Source organism: Pelobates fuscus, chromosome 12 (genome assembly GCF_036172605.1).
Source record: "Pelobates fuscus isolate aPelFus1 chromosome 12, aPelFus1.pri, whole genome shotgun sequence".
NCBI classification, from domain to species: domain Eukaryota; kingdom Metazoa; phylum Chordata; class Amphibia; order Anura; family Pelobatidae; genus Pelobates; species Pelobates fuscus.
In genome coordinates this window covers 137,337,138-137,357,115 of record NC_086328.1, presented here as the reverse complement: position 1 = coordinate 137,357,115, position 19,978 = coordinate 137,337,138, and the positions used below count along the sequence as shown (strand labels likewise).

At 44.5% G+C, this 19,978-nt stretch overlaps 1 protein-coding gene across 2 annotated transcripts in view; it reads left to right on the top strand.

Annotated features, from left to right (window-relative positions):
• The first annotated feature begins 1,760 nt into the window (after positions 1 to 1,760).
• Positions 1,761 to 19,978, top strand: part of FADS2 (fatty acid desaturase 2) — a 30,710-nt gene continuing 12,492 nt past the window's right edge. The window contains exons 1-5 of one of the 2 annotated variants that reach the window (XM_063437761.1): positions 1,761 to 1,846; positions 2,079 to 2,340; positions 11,006 to 11,116; positions 17,028 to 17,225; positions 19,873 to 19,974. In XM_063437761.1, the coding sequence (XP_063293831.1) occupies positions 2,131 to 2,340; positions 11,006 to 11,116; positions 17,028 to 17,225; positions 19,873 to 19,974 (621 nt within the window). In that variant the 5' untranslated portion in view covers positions 1,761 to 1,846; positions 2,079 to 2,130. Of the gene's footprint in view, positions 1,847 to 1,893; positions 1,996 to 2,078; positions 2,341 to 11,005; positions 11,117 to 17,027; positions 17,226 to 19,872; positions 19,975 to 19,978 lie in introns of those variants that run through there. The other variant, XM_063437760.1, reaches the window with a different exon arrangement.

Here is a 19,978-nt window from a genome sequence, read left to right as displayed (position 1 = left end):
CTTGCAGCCTCCATCTCCCATTCTCTCTGTCTCCCCCCCCCGTCTGTCTGTCTGATTTTGTTACATTAGAGTTTTCCAGCCTTTCAGCCTCCATCTCCCATTCTCTCTGTCTCCCCCCCTGTCTGTCTGTCTGTCTGATTTTGTTACATTAGAGAGTTTCCCAGCCTTGCAGCCTCCATCTCCCATTCTCTCTGTCTCCCCCCCCCGTCTGTCTGTCTGATTTTGTTACATTAGAGAGTTTTCCAGCCTTTCAGCCTCCATCTCCCATTCTCTCTGCCCCCCCCTCTGTCTGTCTGTCTGTCTGATTTTGTTACATTAGAGAGTTTCCCAGCCTTTCAGCCTCCATCTCCCATTCTCTCTGTCCCCCCCCCCTCTGTCTGTCTGTCTGTCTGATTTTGTTACATTAGAGAGTTTTCCAGCCTTTCAGCCTCCATCTCCCCTCCTCTCTGTCTCCCCCCCCCTCTGTCTGTCTGTCTGTCTGATTTTGTTACATTAGAGAGTTTTCCAGCCTTTCAGCCTCCATCTCCCATTCTCTCTGTCCCCCCCCCTCTGTCTGTCTGTCTGTCTGATTTTGTTACATTAGAGAGTTTCCCAGCCTTTCAGCCTCCATCTCCCATTCTCTCTGTCTCTCCCCCTCTCTGTCTGTCTGTCTGTCTGATTTTGTTACATTAGAGAGTTTTCCAGCCTTTCAGCCTCCATCTCCCATTCTCTCTGTCCCCCCCCCCCTCTGTCTGTCTGTCTGTCTGATTTTGTTACATTAGAGAGTTTCCCAGCCTTTCAGCCTCCATCTCCCATTCTCTCTGTCCCCCCCCTCTGTCTGTCTGTCTGTCTGTCTGATTTTGTTACATTAGAGAGTTTTCCAGCCTTTCAGCCTCCATCTCCCATTCTCTCTGTCCCCCCCCCTCTGTCTGTCTGTCGGTCTGATTTTGTTACATTAGAGAGTTTCCCAGCCTTGCAGCCTCCATCTCCCATTCTCTCTGTCCCCCCCCCCTCTGTCTGTCTGTCTGTCTGATTTTGTTACATTAGAGAGTTTTCCAGCCTTTCAGCCTCCATCTCCCATTCTCTCTGTCCCCCCTCTGTCTGTCTGTCTGTCTGATTTTGTTACATTAGAGAGTTTCCCAGCCTTTCAGCCTCCATCTCCCATTCTCTCTGTCTCTCCCCCTCTCTGTCTGTCTGATTTTGTTACATTAGAGAGTTTCCCAGCCTTGCAGCCTCCATCTCCCATTCTCTCTGTCTCCCCCCCTGTCTGTCTGTCTGTCTGATTTTGTTACATTAGAGAGTTTTCCAGCCTTTCACCCTCCATCTCCCATTCTCTCTGTCTCTCCCCCCTCTCTGTCTGTCTGTCTGTCTGATTTTGTTACATTAGAGAGTTTCCCAGCCTTGCAGCCTCCATCTCCCATTCTCTCTGTCTCCCCCCCCCCCCCCCTCTGTCTGTCTGTCTGTCTGATTTTGTTACATTAGAGAGTTTCCCAGCCTTGCAGCCTCCATCTCCCCTTCTCTCTGTCTCTCCCTCCTCCTGTGTCTACTCTCCCCCCCTCCTGATCAGCTTGGAGGAGGGAGGGATGGAGGGAGGGAGGGGGAGTTCTCTGGCCTCCTCCCAGAGCACAGTAATTCCCTTACGTCCTCCAGTTTCGAAAGATCTCTTAGGGCCAATGGTAAGCTGCCTGGTGCTGGTCCCCGGGCTATGATTGGCCCTTTTTCTCTGCTGATTGCCCTGGAAACCTTAAACAGGGAGTAAGGGGGGGGGGGGGGGGGGGGATGCTCATGGTGGAGGGGAGGTGGAGATGGGCATGTGGCTCAATACATGTGGAGATACAGTGACAGCCTGACAGCAGACAGTGGCAATGTAAGTTCCCCTCAGCAGGTGGAGGGGTGGGAGGTGCAGGGGGGGGGGGGGAGCCCTAAAATTATAAAGACAATATAAAAAAAATGGGGGGAGGGGATGTAGATAGGGAGAAGATATGGAGGATTTAACAGGAGTGAGATAGAGCCGAGGTAGGTAGAGGGGATGGACACAGCAGATGGTGGCATAGGGCATGTGTGATTGTCACGGGTACTAATCATTAACATCCTAACAGAAAGAAGAGGAAGACGTAGTCTGGCACCTGTGCCCCCCTGGAAGGTTCCACCATGGGTATGGGTGGGCAGAATGGCGAGGACTGCAGTACCAGCTGTGTAAAGTCCGAGGCTCGTTATACCTGGGAAGAGATTCAGAAGCACAACTTGAAGACCGATAAGTGGCTGGTGATAGACCGCAAGGTGTACAACATCACCCAATGGGTGAAGCGGCACCCTGGGGGCCTGCGGGTCATTAGCCACTACGCTGGCGAGGATGCTACGGTGAGTAATGCAGGCTCCACTGGCAGGGTAACATTCAATGTTCAATCCGTACCTTCAGTCACTAAGCTAACAATCAGGCAATTATATTCTATACACTACGACAATGGGTTATATACTGCTTAACTGACAAATATCATATTTCTATTCACTCCAAATACACAGATAGAATATTTAATATATTATATAATGAGAAATTATGGGGAACAAATCTATTAAATATAGAGATATGCATATTAAAAGTTTTAGCTGAGAATGATATTTTTGTCTGCAACATGTACGATAATTGTTCTTCTGCATAACTATTGCATTGAATCTCTGTGTATCTCAGTGTATTTCTGTGTATCTCTGTGTATTTCTGTGTATTTCTGACCGTGAGACTGTACGTGCTCTGCAGCATGAAGCGGTGAGCTTTTAACCCCTTTCGAGGATCGTACTGAACTGAGCTTAGTATGGTATAAATACTAGGCTTCCTGATTAGGGAAATTTGCATAGCAAATGTGTATAATGTATTGTCTCTATGTCTCGTCAGGTGGCTTTAAATGAGCAGTCTGATGTAACAGAATACACAGATATACACACAGAAAACACATACACACACATATATTACATACACACACAGATAACACACACAGATATTACATACACACACAGATCACACATACACACACAGATATTACATACACACACAGATATTACATACACACACACATATATTACATACACACACACACACACACAGATAACACATACACACAGATATTACATACACACACAGATATTACACACACACACACACACACAGATAACACATACACACATATATTACATACACACACAGATAACACATACACACACAGATAACAAATACACACACATATATTACATACACACACAGATAACACATACACACACATATCTTACATACACACACAGATAACACATACACACACAGATATTACACACACACACAGATATTACATACACACACAGATAACACATACACAGATATTACACACACACAGAGATATTACATACACACACAGATAACACATACACACACAGATAACATACACACACAGATATTACACACACACAGATATTACACACACACACAGATAACACATACATACACAGATAATACATACACACATATTACATACACACACACACACAGATAACACATACACACAGATATTTTACACATACACACAGATAACACATACACACAGATAACACATACACACAAAGATAACACACAATCCAATTTTGTTATTTTGCCTCGCAAAATAGAAATGTAGCAGTATTATATTTTCAATATATAACCTGTCTTACAAAGTTCATTATTTTTGAGCCAAAGAGCAAAACCGTGATGTTGAATCTTCAGACGGCCAGTTTTTTGATGATATCTTATAAGCAGCACCTTGCCAACTCTTGTGTCCATATTCCTACATTTGACGTCTTCGTCTGTATGTTTTGTTTGTACAATTCCGCTTTATCAATAAAGTATAAGAATGCTACTGCTGTTTGTACATGCTGGTCGATGCATCTTGCTCAGCCCCTCTCCTGCTTTAATAGCACTCATCATCTAAGTAAATTGTTTATTTTCTTGTTAATTTATTACCATGGAAATATAAGCACCATAACTACTGCCATGTATTGTAGTGGTTATGGAGTAAACCCACCATTGTCAAACTATATTGAGCCAACGCTGTCCTCCTCTGCTGTTGATTACATAATTAGAAAATTTCAGGCCCAAAACGGTCTAAACAGAGACAGCAATAATAATCTCAAAGGACTATTCTAGTGTCTGCGTTATCTTAATAATTTAGGCGCGGGTTATGGCCCCGGGAGAGTAACATTTCTTTTTAATCTGCTTTTAAAAGGTTAAACAAAAAGCAGGGTAGTCAGCACCCAAATACTGCTTGCACCATAACCACTATAAGAATCTGTAGTGATTATGGTGCATTGACTCTCCCTTTAACCCCTTAAGGACCAAACTTCTGGAATAAAAGGGAATCATGACATGTCACACATGTCATGTGTCCTTAAGGGGTTAAAGGAACATGCAAGTACCATAACCACTACAGCATTTTTAGCTCATGAGCACGCACGGAAGCGCCTACTTTGGTAATATTGGCTGTCCGTTAGTAGTAGAGGCAGTAAGCGCAGTCCCTAGGTAAGAAGTTAAACCAGTGGTGTGTCGCCAGGGCACTCTTTGCACCATAACCACTACAATGTGCTGTTGTGGTTATGGTCCTGGGAATGGTATTTAATTCGTTCCTGTAATGTACAGTTACCAGTTGAGGGTTTTGAATGAATCTCTCTTTATGTTAACACATTTATCTTTTATCTGATTTAGCATTTCATTGGAAATGATTTGTAACATGCCTTGAGAAACAGAAACACTATCTAAAACATCCACGCAGCTGCGAGCAACTACAGCTTTATCAGATTTCATCGGTGTGGAGTTATTCACAATAAATCAATTGGTTTGGGGATTAAGCAAAATTCCCAAATCCCACGTGAAAAGTGTGGCGTTTTTCCATGTGTTATGTGCTTGTGCACATTTGTTCGGTGTGTTTGTGTACGCTTGTGTATACATACTGGATGCATATTATTTTTTGTAAGCCACAAACATACTCTGCGGTGCCCTATAAAGGGGAAACAAAAAATACAAGTATGGCGTTCAGGAACAAGAGCTGATGTTTGCTCAACTCAGAAAAAGAAATTCTCACACACGATTGGTTGTGTATTTAAGAGCATTTTATTCACTGCATTACACACTGTTTAACTGTACTAATATCTTCTCCCACAATGCCTGGCCATTTCTAGGTCCGTACACTGATATCTTCTCCCACAATGCCTGGCCATTTCTAGCTACGTACACTGATATCTTCTCCCACAATGCCTGGCCATTTCTAGGTCCGTACACTGATATCTTCTCCCACAATGCCTGCCCATTTCTAGGTCCGTACACTGATATCTTCTCCCACAATGCCTGGCCATTTCTAGGTACGTACACTGATATCTTCTCCCACAATGCCTGGCCATTTCTAGGTACGTACACTAATATCTTCTCCCACAATGCCTGGCCATTTCTAGGTACGTACACTGATATCTTCTCCCACAATGCCTGGCCATTTCTAGGTACGTACACTGATATCTTCTCCCACAATGCCTGGCCATTTCTAGGTCCATACACTGATATCTTCTACCACAATGCCTGGCCATTTCTAGGTCCGTACACTGATATCTTCTCCCACAATGCCTGGCCATTTCTAGGTCCGTACACTGATATCTTCTCCCACAATGCCTGGCCATTTCTAGCTACGTACACTGATATCTTCTCCCACAATGCCTGGCCATTTCTAGGTCCGTGCACTGATATCTTCTCCCACAATGCCTGGCCATTTCTAGGCACATACACTGATATCTTCTCCCACAATGCCTGGCCATTTCTAGGTACATACACTGATATCTTCTCCCACAATGCCTGGTCATTTCTAGGTACGTACACTGATATCTTCTCCCACAATGCCTGGCCATTTCTAGGCACATACACTGATATCTTCTCCCACAATGCCTGGCCATTTCTAGGCACGTACACTGATATCTTCTCCCACAATGCCTGGCCATTTCTAGGTCCGTACACTGATATCTTCTCCCACAATGCCTGGCCATTTCTAGGTACGTACACTGATATCTTCTCCCACAATGCCTGGCCATTTCTAGGTCCGTACACTGATATCTTCTCCCACAATGCCTGGCCATTTCTAGGTCCGTACACTGATATCTTCTCCCACAATGCCTGGCCATTTCTAGGTCCGTACACTGATATCTTCTCCCACAATGCCTGGCCATTTCTAGGTATGTACACTAATATCTTCTCCCACAATGCCTGGCCATTTCTAGGTACGTACACTGATATCTTCTACCACAATGCCTGGCCATTTCTAGGTCCGTATACTGATATCTTCTACCACAATGCCTGGCCATTTCTAGGTCCGTACACTGATATCTTCTCCCACAATGCCTGGCCATTTCTAGGTACGTACACTGATATCTTCTCCCACAATGCCTGGCTATTTCTAGGTCCGTACACTGATATCTTCTCCCACAATGCCTGGCCATTTCTAGGTTCGTACACTGATATCTTCTCCCACGATGCCTGGCCATTTCTAGGTACGTACACTGATATCTTCTCCCACAATGCCTGGCCATTTCTAGGTTCGTACACTGATATCTTCTCCCACAATGCCTGGCCATTTCTAGCTACGTACACTGATATTTTCTCCCACAATGCCTGGCTATTTCTAGGGCCGTACACTGATATGTTCTCCCACAATGCCTGGCCATGTCTAGGTCCGTACACGAATATCTTCTCCCACAATGCCTGGCCATTTCTAGGTCCGTACACTGATATCTTCTCCCACAATGCCTGGCCATTTCTAGGTCCGTACACTAATATCTTCTCCCACAATGCCTAGCCATTTCTAGGTCCGTACACTGATATGTTCTCCCACAATGCCTGGCCATTTCTAGGTCCGTACACTGATATCTTCTCCCACAATGCCTGGCCATTTCTAGGTACGTACACTGATATCTTCTCCCACAATGCCTGGCCATTTCTAGGTACGTACACTGATATCTTCTACCACAATGCCTGGCCATTTCTAGGTCCGTACACTGATATCTTCTACCACAATGCCTGGCCATTTCTAGGTCCGTACACTGATATCTTCTACCACAATACCTGGCCATTTCTAGGTACGTACACTGATATCTTCTACCACAATGCCTGGCCATGTCTAGGTCCGTACACTGATATCTTCTACCACAATGCCTGCCCATTTCTAGGTCCGTACACTGATATCTTCTCCCACAATGCCTGCCCATTTCTAGGTCCGTACACTGATATCTTCTACCACAATGCCTGGCCATTTCTAGGTCCGTACACTGATATCTTCTCCCACAATGCCTGGCCATTTCTAGGTACGTACACTGATATCTTCTCCCACAATGCCTGGCCATTTCTAGGTCCGTACACTGATATCTTCTCCCACAATGCCTGGCCATTTCTAGGTACGTACACTAATATCTTCTCCCACAATGCCTGCCCATTTCTAGGTCCATACACTGATATCTTCTACCACAATGCCTGCCCATTTCTAGGTCCGTACACTGACATCTTCTCCCACAATGCCTGGCCATTTCTAGGTCCGTACACTGATATCTTCTCCCACAATGCCTGCCCATTTCTAGGTCCGTACACTGATATCTTCTACCACAATGCCTGGCCATTTCTAGGTCCGTACACTGATATCTTCTCCCACAATGCCTGGCCATGTCTAGGTACGTACACTGATATCTTCTCCCACAATGCCTGGCCATTTCTAGGTACGTACACTGATATCTTCTACCACAATGCCTGGCCATTTCTAGGTCCGTACACTGATATCTTCTCCCACAATGCCTGGCCATTTCTAGGTCCGTACACTGATATCTTCTACCACAATGCCTGGCCATTTCTAGGTCCGTACACTGATATCTTCTCCCACAATGCCTGGCCATGTCTAGGTACGTACACTGATATCTTCTCCCACAATGCCTGGCCATTTCTAGGTTCGTACACTGATATCTTCTCCCACAATGCCTGCCCATTTCTAGGTCCATACACTGACATCTTCTCCCACAATGCCTGGCCATGTCTAGGTACGTACACTGATATCTTCTCCCACAATGCCTGGCCATTTCTAGGTACGTACACTGATATCTTCTACCACAATGCCTGGCCATTTCTAGGTCCGTACACTGATATCTTCTCCCACAATGCCTGGCCATTTCTAGGTCTGTACACTGATATCTTCTCCCACAATGCCTGGCCATTTCTAGGTCCGTACACTGATATCTTCTCCCACAATGCCTGGCCATTTCTTGGTGTGTACGTGGACAGGTCTACCATCTTGTATGAGAATGAGATGGTGACATGGGGCAGTAATGAAACCCCTGGCTAGTGAGTCAGCGGCGAGTTGCCTAGAGAAAATGGTGACTTTCACTCGTATATTTGCTAACCTGTTATTTGTGGAGAATGTAGAAGGAAATTGCACATCAGACCAAAATAGACGAGTTGAGAAAGTAGTTTGAAACATTTATCGTAATCGGCTATTTTGGCCTCAGATATGGAATTCCATTTTCAACCACTTTTGTTGCATCAGATATTCTTGATTTTTTGGGGACTAATTTCGTCTCTCAAATCTGCTCCTTGTCCTTATTGTGTTTTCTCTGAGCTGATTTTGAAGCCAGATCAGCGGTTTATAACAGTAGTGAGCATTAATGGGCTAGCACCAAGAGAGGTCTCCATCTGTCTGCGGCGAATGCATGCAGCCCCTGTGACCTGATACACTCAGACTCTGTACATTCAGGTGGGGCCATGCTGCTCTTACTCACTATGTACAGTAGAGGGAGCTATAGGTGCAACAAGGGTTACTACAGTTCAAACCAGCACAGGATTCTGGCGGTCAATATTTGGCACAGTACCAAAAGCCGGGGCTCCGGGGACTCGACTGAGTTGTATTATTCATTGCAGCCATCTGCAGAACATATTGCAGTGAGGCTAGAATAAATAAAATATCCATACATTAAGAACCCATTGATCACGCGCTATAATACTAAATCAGGCGATTTCACATTTAAGGCAAAAATAGCTGGAAGCTTCAAGCTGACTTAGAGAGGGTTTCCAGTTTTACCTTCAATACCCATTGTACAGCGCTACGGAATGTGTTGGCGCTTTATAAATATTAATAATTATAATAATTCACTCTCTCACTTTAATAATTAACTCTGCCTTTCTATAACTACAGGAATGAGCAAAATGGTTGGGATTCCTGAAATACGTTTCAAAATCAGCTGTTTTTGGTATAAATGGTACAATTTAATTTTCAAGATACTGGTTAGCAAATAAATTCCTGATAATCCAGAACATAGAATATGATGTTAAAATATTATATTTGACTTTAATTTTCTTTTATCATTTTATTGTTTTTGGTGTTTAAATGTATCAAAGGATTGTTGTATCTTGTTGTATAGTATTGACTGAATTGCTGCAAACAAATGGGCTGGAGTGGGGGGATGCTGTCACAAAGCCAGTTCTTTTAGGTTCTGACCAAACTTTTCAATATTTCTTGATTCACGTGTGCCTCTGCAAGGATTATGGGGGCCCTTTCAGGCTGTGTGGTCCAAACGCCCCTCCGTCCTTACTCCTCCTGTAGATTTCAGACCTCCTTTCATAAAATACCACATGCATTAAAATTTCCTACCATAACTCCAGGGCAGACGTGGAAATTCTTGTGGTTTTGTTTTAAGTTTTGTGGAGGTCAATTAACTGACCAATATACTCCATATTAGCAGAGATCTTAGTCCAGTGATGATGCACGATCAGCCTCAGTTAGTCATCACAACCTAAGCCATCCGGCGTGGGAGATTAAACCTTCACTATGCATCTTTAAGAGCATGGAACAGTATTGTGTTAAACAATTATAGAATTTAGAGAGATCCTCCTGTAAGCCATTATTTAAACGTTAGGTCTCCGTTTTCATCCCCAACGTTTCTTTCGGTTCCTCGTGTTTATCACTTATCACCTAATTTATTTTCATATTTCCATATGTAGTTTTCTTCTTGCCACTGTCCTGTTTACGGTTTTATTTATCTACAATGACTTGGTTTTTTCTCACTCTTTTTCTATCTCTGGAGTATAATTACTGAGAAGTGAACTCCAACGTGACAATTACTCCCCAAAGAACATATAAATAGTACAAAATGTCAAATATAAAACATGTGTCTCGAATCATTTTACCTAGTCAGTGTCTCCTATGGGGGCCACAGAACCGTACTGACAGATGTGCATTCGTGCAAGTCACTCTTATACACATGGACACACAGCTACAAACTCCCATAAACATGGACACACAGCTACAAACACCTATAAACACGGACACACAGCAAGACACACCCATACACACCGAAACACAGCTACAAACTCCCATTAACACGCACACACAGCAAGACACTCCCATACACACCGACACACAGCTACAAACTCCCATAAACACGGACACACAGCTACAAACTCCCATTAACACAGACACACAACAAGACACTTCCATAAACACGGACACACAGCAAGACACTTCCATTAACATGGGCATACAGCAAGACACTCCTATACACACTGACACACGGCAAGACACTTCCATTAACATGGACATACAGCAAGACACTCCTATACACACTGACACACAGCAAGACACTCCCATACACACTGACACACAGCAAGACTATCCCATTAACACAGACACACAACAAGACACTTCCATACACATAGACACACGGCAAGACACTTCCATACACATAGACACACGGCAAGACACTTCCATACACATAGACACACAGCAAGACACTCCCATTAACACCGACACACAACAAGACACTAATCATGGTTTTATTATATGTTTGAATGTTATTCGATTTGTAAATGATTCGTTTTGTTGCCATGAATGTCATTGAAGGTTTCGAAGTTTTTCTCAATGTAACATATTTCTAAACATAATACGATAGCAATGACATAATACAACTTAGTGTAATAAAATGCACGTTTTTCTTGATTTAGGAAGCTTTCCAGGCCTTTCACCCGGACCTCACGTTCGTGGGGAAGTTTCTCAAGCCTCTCTTCATTGGCGAGCTAGCAGACAGCGAGCCAAGCCAGGATCGTGATAAAAGCGTAAGGACTTTCTTTATTGTACTGGACACATAGCTAGTAAGGAACCAACAATGCACTATTTAAACTTATGGTCTCATTTTGTGTAAAAAGATGGTAACTAGAGGTTAACTATGGCTCAAACTAAAGATTGACAGGAGTATGTTTATGGAATAGACTTTCAGAAGAGACGGTAACAGGGACTGACACCCCTCCCCCTCACTGCCCTAATGTGGCCAGCACTAGCAATGATTGTGGCTATCTCTGTGTGCCTCTCCTTACCAGGGGTTTTAAGAGACTTGCGGTGGAGTGCGCATGTTCTGTTGCACTGACTGAAGGCTGTATAAACAAAGTGAAAAGATAACAGAACAACAAATGCAAAAATGTTTTAGGTAATGTTACATGTTTTATTCTATGGTACAGGTTCAGGAGAAATTAGAGTTTCCCTTTAATAATTTGGCCTCGTTCTAGCATTACCGAATAAAACATTTCCTCTTTGTCTCATTGGGGCTAGTGGTAATCCTGGTGCACATCACTTAGGTCCTAGCTCCCCTCTCTATTCAGGTCGTCCAAAATTCAGCCCAGCCATACTATAGATCAGTCTGCCCTGCATCTCGTCATTTCACTGTGAGGAAGCTGGTCTAGACAGATGCAGATCACTGTCAGTGCTCCCTCAATGTCTGGTGCTCAGTTAATGAATAATTCAGGAGTATTGCTCTGCAAGGAGGTTTAGAGTGATGTGCATCCACCTACCAGAAACACAGAGATCCATTCGTCAGTAAATTGTGGGTAATGGGGAGGACGCAAGTTCCCCCCTACTGGACAATGAGCGATTATGCTCAACCACAGGAGCACCAGTGAGCAAAGCCACGTTCCCTGCTTAAAAGTAAGTAGGAGACGGGTAAATGTATTTTATGAATAGGCTCAAACAAATATGAAAAATATGTTTAAGCTACCGTATTTTGGAAATATAAAACACTGTTTTTTTACCCCAAAACGTGCTGATAGAGAGTATTCCTCACTTGCTGGACATTCAGAGCATTGCTGCGGGCTATCACAGCAATACTCGAATACTATCAAGTGCTAGGGCTTATGATAATAGTGTACACCAGGGGTGCCCAAAAGGTAGAACCCCAGATGTTGTAGAACAACTCCCATGATGCTTTGCATGGCTTTAGAATGACACGGCATCATAGAAGTTGTGGTTTTAAAACATTTTGGGCACCCCTGGTGTACACAGTCTGCATACAGCTGAGGTGCGGGCCAGAGTCACTCATCTCCAGCTACATGTCCCTCCTTCCTGGCCATAGGTAAGAAACAGAAAGTGGGTAATAACCCTAAATTAAAATAAAATAAAAATACATTAAAAAATTAAATTAATTAAAAAAATATATAAATATATATATAACTGCTCCTCTCTCACTCCCACACAACACAGTCTTTCTCTGTGCCACTCTACAATTTCACATAAACTACATATCCAATACCCACGTTTCATATAGAGATATATATAGAAGAAGCGCTAACTTTTGGTGGAGCGATTTGCACAGTTTAATATAGTAAATTCACAGAGGGCCCACACTCTCTGGTGGTAAATACTGATAACATTTCAGTGAATGATAGTTATTCATTAAAATGTTAATTGCTATCAATTCAAAGTGAATTTAAAGAGACACTATTGTCACCAAAACACCTTTAGCTCAATTAAGCAATGTGTATAGATCATGCCCCTGCAGTCTCATTGCTAAATTCTCTTCCATTTAGAAGTTAAATCACTCTGTTTATGCCCTAGGCACACCTCCCTGGATGTGACTTACACAGCCCTCCTAAACACTTCCTGTAAAGAGAGATCTAATATTTAAACTTCATTCATTGCACATTCTGTTTAATTTAGAATTTCATATCTCCTGCTATGTTAATAGCGTGCTAGACCTTGCAGGAGCCTCCTGTGTGTGATTAAAATTTAGTTTACAGAGCAGAAGATAAATACTTCTAAAGTAAGTTACATCCAGTTGAAAGTGAAACTATTTTGTTTTCATACAGGTTATGCAAGTCACATGCAGGGAGGTGTGGCTAGGGTGCACAAAGTGATTTAACTCCTAAATGGCAGAGAACTGAGCAGTGAGAATGCAGGGGCATGATTTATACACCAAAACTGCTTCATTAAGCTAAAGTTGTTTTGGGGACTATAGTGTTCCTTTATTTTTTTTTTGCTGAAATAGTCAAACTGAAAACATTACTGACTTGGAGGATTTTCAGCTGTTTGCGCAGAGGGGCTGGGCTGACTGCGTGGCTTTGTACACGAGCAGACATTTTAGCTCATAAAAGGAGTGTGTGACAAGGTGGAATCCTAAGCAGGGGTGGGGGCAGAGGGGGCCATGCCCCCCCCATTGTGACCTCCCAATTGAAAATGAAGTCGGGAGCACTGAGTCTCCCTTCACAAGTTGCAGCAGCACTGTCACTGCCCTTTTCCCACGTGTGGCCAGAGGGGGCACTGTGCAGGGAGGACTTCCTCCTGGGTCACAGAGAGCAGCGCAGGGGAGAGACAGGGAGCGGAAGCTCAGCTCTGCAAAGAGGCATCCAGGCAGCTGCTGGTAAGTGTGTGAGGTTCAGTCTGTGTGTGTATGGGTCAGTCTGTGTGTGGGGGTCTGTGTGTGTGTATGGGTCAGTGTGTGTGTGAGTCAGTGTGTGTATGGGTCAGCCTTTGTGTGTGTATGGGTCAGTCTATGTGTGTGGGGGTCAGTCTGTGTGTGTGTGAGTCAGTGTGTGCATGTGTGTGTGTATGGGTCAGTCTCTGTGTGTGTATGGGTCAGTCTGTGTGTGTGCGGGTTCAGTCTGTGTGTATGGGTCAGTCTGTTTGTGTATGGGTCAGTCTATGTGTGGGGGTCAGTCTGTGTGTGTGTGAGTCTGTGTGTATGTGTCAGTCTGTGTGTGGGGGTCTGTGTGTGTGTATGGGTCAGTGTGTGTGTGAGTCATTGTGTGTATGGGTCATTCTGTGTGTGGGGGGGGTTCAGTCTGTGTGTATGGTTCGGTCTGTTTGTGGGGTAGGTATGGTTCAGTCTATGTGTGTGCATGGGTCAGTTTGTGTGTGGGGGTTCAGTCTGTGTGTATGGCTCAGTCTGTGTGTGTATGGGTCAGTCTATGTGTGGGAGTTCAGTTTGTGTGTATGGGTCAGTCTGTGTGTGGTGGGGGTTAGTCTGTGTCTGTATGTGTATGGGTCAGTTGTGTGTGGGGTCAGTCTGTGTGTGCGTGTGCGTGCATGGGTATGTCTATGGGTCAGTCTGTGTGTGAGCGTGTGCATGTATGGGTCAGTATGTGTATGGGTCAGTCTGTGTATGTGCATGGGTCAGTCTGTGTGCGTGTATGGGTCAGTTTGTGGGTTTGTATGGGTCAGTCTGTGTAAGCGCTTGAGCTCCAAGAGAGATACTGGGGCCCATCAAGTGGGAAGTGCAATTAGGGCCACCTGATGGGCATGTGTCTTCAGGGCCACCCGATGGGCATGTGTCTTCAGGGGCCCAAATCGTTTTTTGCACCAGGGCCCACTCTACATTAGTTTCACCACTGTGCAGCAGCTTCCCCGGCACACAAGATCTCCCCCTGCATGGAAGATCGCCTCCCCGTACGCAAGCTCCGTCCCCAATCTCTGACTGAAACACACATTGACAGACATAAACACATTCTGACAGACATACAGTGACAGGCACACACTCTCTGACTGAGACTCACACTGACAGACATACACACATTCTGAAAGACATACAGTGACAGGCACACACTCTCTGACTGAGACTCACACTGACAGACATACACACATTCTGACAGACATACAGTGACAGGCACTCACTCTCTGACTGAGACACACACTGACAGATATACACACATTCTGACAGACATACAGTGACATGCACACACTCTCTGACTGAGACACACACTGACAGATATACACACATTCTGACAGACATACAGTGACAGGCACACACTCTCTGACTGAGACACACACTGACAGATATACACACATTCTGACAGACATACAGTGACAGGCACACACTCTCTGTTTGAGACACACACTGACAGACATACACACATTCTGACAGACATACAGTGACAGGCACACACTCTCTGACTGAGACACATACACACACACACAGAGATGAACTGCAGGAAGGTTACTGCTCCCTCACATGCTGCCTCCATGCTCCCCACGGCAGCCGGTTTTAATGTTTCCTGCGTGGCTTAGCAAAGGGATGACCAATGCCAGGTGCCAGGGCGACTTGGCGTCTAGAATTTGTATAGCCCTGTGTATGTATCTGTGTGTGTATATATATATATATATTTATATATATATACATACACACACACACACACACACACACATATATATATATATACATGTTTTATAATTGCTCCCCTACTTTTGTCTCTGGACCCTTATGTGTCCCCCACCCCCCAAGTATGAATCCTGGAGACGCCACTGATTGTGAGCAGCAGTTTTAGTTTTTTTTTTGCATGGATTTGCTGACATACTCTCACTGCTGTGGAGAGAGAACAGATTTATGGCCATCCTGGAAGTCCGGAGAGGCTGAATAGTTATCCGAGCTCCTGACCACGTCACACCCGCAAATGGTTAGACAAAACAAATGGGGGTCACCTGACACATAAAGTCTACTCCCCTCTGCTGCATGCAACCTCCCAACATTTCAAATTGGCAAAAAAGGACAATGTAATTTTAGGGGGAAGGGGCAGGGTGTTCTGAGAAGTTTGGGGTGACCTGCTAATTATTTATTCAGCTAAAATGTAATTTAGGAGAAGTACAATGTATCGTAGTTACACGGACTGATTTCTAAACACATTTATTGGAGTTTAAAGACACATACTTAAAATTAACAAAAGCTGACTTAAAGAGAACCCTGACAAAAACTAGATTTGCTCAAGGTTTTCAGGAAGGAGCAGCTCTCTGCCTGGCTGAGGATTCTTAGATGTGTAGTCCAAAACAGCTGGAGTGCCACAGGTTGACTATCACTGCCTTAATACATCACCCACCACAGTTTCAGTGTGTTATTATGAACAGGTTAATGGGGAATTTCCATTCAAAATATATTATTTCAAATCCTTCTAACCACTAATTTGCTCCCACATAATATAAATAACTTACCTGGGTTTGGGGTTTGTGTGTCTACTGTGTCTACTGTGGGAACGGTTTGGCAAACTCACACAAGGATATTTACTGAAGTGAACTGTATATTTAAACCCCTGAAAGTCCAACTGGGATAATTCTATAAGAAAGTTTGGATATTTTAATTTGGCTATTTTGGCCTCAATTAACTTTTTTAAATGAACTTTAAATTCACAACAATTCCCACTTCTCTCTGAATGATGGTGTAACGTTCTCCATTCTTGGCTGAGATTGGTGGAATGTGATGATACACTGCTTATTTCTAAACGTATTTGTTTTCCAAATCTCCTTCCACTCCGTTATTTGTACAGTTCTACAACTTTGGTGTAACTTGATGCACTTACATTGCCTAATGAAGGCAGTACATAGTGAATAGCCTCTGCCATTTTGGACCCTTTTAGAGATCAGGCGGTGAATGTGCAATGCCTCAATCAGCAATATAATCCTCTTGTTCCTCTATTATTGATGTGTAATCATTGTTGTCAGAAATATGAATCGCCAGCAAGGCTCCTGTATTATTAACACTGACTTGGAGACTCGGTTCCTTGACCTCAGACGAAAACTGATAGGCCATCACAAAACATTCAGCTCAGTTATTATAAGTAATATAATGGTACAATTAGCTCTGATGGCAGGAGGAATGGAGGTCAGCAGGGTTATGTCACCCTCATTAGGTCAAAACAACTGCCTGTTTTTTATTTTATGTCAGAAAATGGGCCCTGCACTGCTGCTCCTAATTTTATCTTAATTCTCTCCATGTAGGAACAACAAGCCTGTGACTTTCAAGTGCTACGTAGAACAGCGGAGGAAATGGGTCTTTTCAACGCCAGCCCGGTCTTCTTTTCTCTCTACCTATCACATATCATACTTCTGGAATTTCTTGCCTGGGCTACAGTCTACAACCTCGGCACAGGCTGGATTTCAACTCTAATTACCGCAATGCTTCTCACCATTTCCCAGGTCATTGAACGTACCCTTAATTTACCCAGTTAATTTATTTTTTTGACAATCTGTGTTTTTATTTAGGTTATATCGAGAGTAAAACATACAATACATAGTACCATACAATGAAGCTGTAACAATTTTTACGGAATAAACAGAAGGGGGTAGTACATGTGCAGAAGTGAAGAAGTGAGGGCTTAGGATTCTCCTTTACATTGTGAAAGCTGGAGACCTAGTTCAGCATTTTAACCTCGCCGTATTAGGGGGTAACTCAAATTAAATTCAATGGGTATGGCGGGATGTATGGGTCAGGGAACAACTCAGGGAGTTATGCTATGGCCACAGTAAGTGCCGATCAGGCCCTAGGAGCCTGCATTCGAGGCTTTGTTAACACATATTCACCCTTGACCCCAGGTACATATTTCCTAGGTTGTCTAACCACTCACTTCAGTGTTGGAACAGTCACCTTTCTTGCACCGGTATATGAGATGAACAGAACAGGCGCAACTGCGCGCTTAGAATGTTTATAACAGGTCTTAGCCTGTCACCCTAGGGGGTACAGGTCGGGTGGGTGGGTCTGAGTAGTCGAAGCCCCACGTCAATACATATCGAGTGGGTGAACTATAGTTTAAGTAGGAACCCTAACTTGGACTGCTCAAGTGTGGGCGTATAAGTTCGCTGTCCTGTCACTGTAAAGTATGTCAGTATCCGTAGCTCGGTCAGTGGGCAGTGGGGTGAGAGAACTGTCACATGAACGGGGTAAGTGTATGGGGCTATAAGGAGGGGAAGGGACTGGGGAGGGGAAAGTGTCGGCATCAGCGGGGAGAGACCGGGAGGGGAATCCGACCGCACCGCCCCGACCCACAGCCCAGCAATTCGTGTCTTCCCGTGCTCCCTTCTATTCGGTCTCCCGCTCCCGGGGTCCTGCCGGTAAACGAGCCATGTATTCAATTCAGGGGGCCCAAAGCCGGGTGCACTTTCCGCCGTCCCCCTCAGGTCAGCTGTGAGGCGCTCCATACTGTATATCTCTTCTACTGCTTCCATCCAGTTCGCTACGGTCGGTGCTACTGTGGATTTCCAGCGAGTGGGGATCAAGCTCTTGGCTGCGTTTAGGAAGTGTCGCGTGAGTGATCTCTTGTAGGCACCTAGGGGCATCGTGGTGTGGTGGAGGAGCATCGGCAAGGGTTGCATTGGTATGTCTGAGTCCAGTATCTCCCGGAGTTTCTCGTGTACTTGTTTCCAGAAGGCCTCGATGGGTGGGCATGACCACCAGATGTGTAGGTCCGTCCCTTCGTTCGCCCCGCATCTCCAGCATCTAGCCGATGGCAACAAACCCATCTGGAAAAGCCTGTGGGGGGTCCGATACCAGCTCGTCAAGAGCTTGTAATTCATCTCCTGGAGCTTCGCACTGGTCGTACCCTGATGTGTGAGGACGTGTATCTTCTCCCATTCCGTATCTGAAAGGACTGTGCCCATGGCTTGTTCCCATTTAGATTGGTATGTCGCCGGGGGGTGTCTAGTGGCTTGTATAATCATGGTGTACAGCGTGGAGATTCCTCGTGGTAGGTGTCGTCCCTCCATACAGAGGGTCTCAAAGCCAGTCTTATCCCTGACTAATAGTTGCTTTCCCAGAAGGGAACTGTGATAGTGCCGGATCTGATGGTGTCGGAATCGGGCTAGCCCTGTTGGAGGTGCTAAGGTGGTTAATGTCTCGAAGGGTTTCATCTGTGTGCCTGCGCACCAGTCGCCCAGGTATGGATTGTTCGGGTTCCCCAAGCAGGTTATGTCCCTGGGGGCTAGACCCCCTGCGATCTCAGGATTATAGATCACTGGTGTCATACCCAGTTAATTTATTAATGCCACACGTGGGCTCTGTGGCGGTTCCCTGGCTTCCACTATACTCATTAAAGAGACACTATAGTCACCAGAACATCCATAGCTTATTGAATTTGTTCTGGTGAGTAGAATCATTACCTTCAGGCTTTTTGCTGTAAACACTGTCTTTTCAGAAAAAAAAGGAGTGTTTACATTACAGCGTAGGGATACCTCAGACTGCCACTCCTTAGATGCCTGCTAGAGCTGCTTTCTATCTCAGTCCTGCCTAAAATGCATCCAAACATTCCGTGTCTCCACCCTCATGCAGAAACTTTCCTTATAGAGATTCATTAGGGAGATGCTGATTGGCCAGGGCTGTGTTTGACTTGTGCTGGCTCTGCCTCCTTGACAGTCGCAGCCAATCCTAATGGAAAGCATTGTGATTGGCTCAGACCACCACATCTGATGATGTCAGCATACAGAGGCAGTTCACAGGCAGACAGGGACAGAGCTAGTAGCTGCAGACTTGCATACAAGTAAGATTTTACTATATTTATGGAGGCAAGAGGGGGCCACGGGGGCTAGATGGTGGTTTTAACACTATAGGGTCAGGAATACATGTTTGTGTTCCGGACCCTATAGTGCTCCTTTAAAACATAATTGTCATTTGTATATTGTGCTCAGTTTGAGGTGTTATCTATCCGTGGCTGGACAAGCTCACATAATCTTACTTTGATTAGATAGCTGTGTATACTAGCAGCTCTAGTCTTTAACCAGAAAAATATATTCATGCTCTAGACCTGCACAGGTGGTCCTTTGTAGTTATTAATCCTTAATCTTATCACTGCAGGCCCAGGCTGGCTGGCTTCAGCACGATTTTGGTCATCTTTCTGTGTTTAAGAAGTCAAAATGGAATCACATCGGCCATAAATTTGTCATCGGCCATCTCAAGGTAA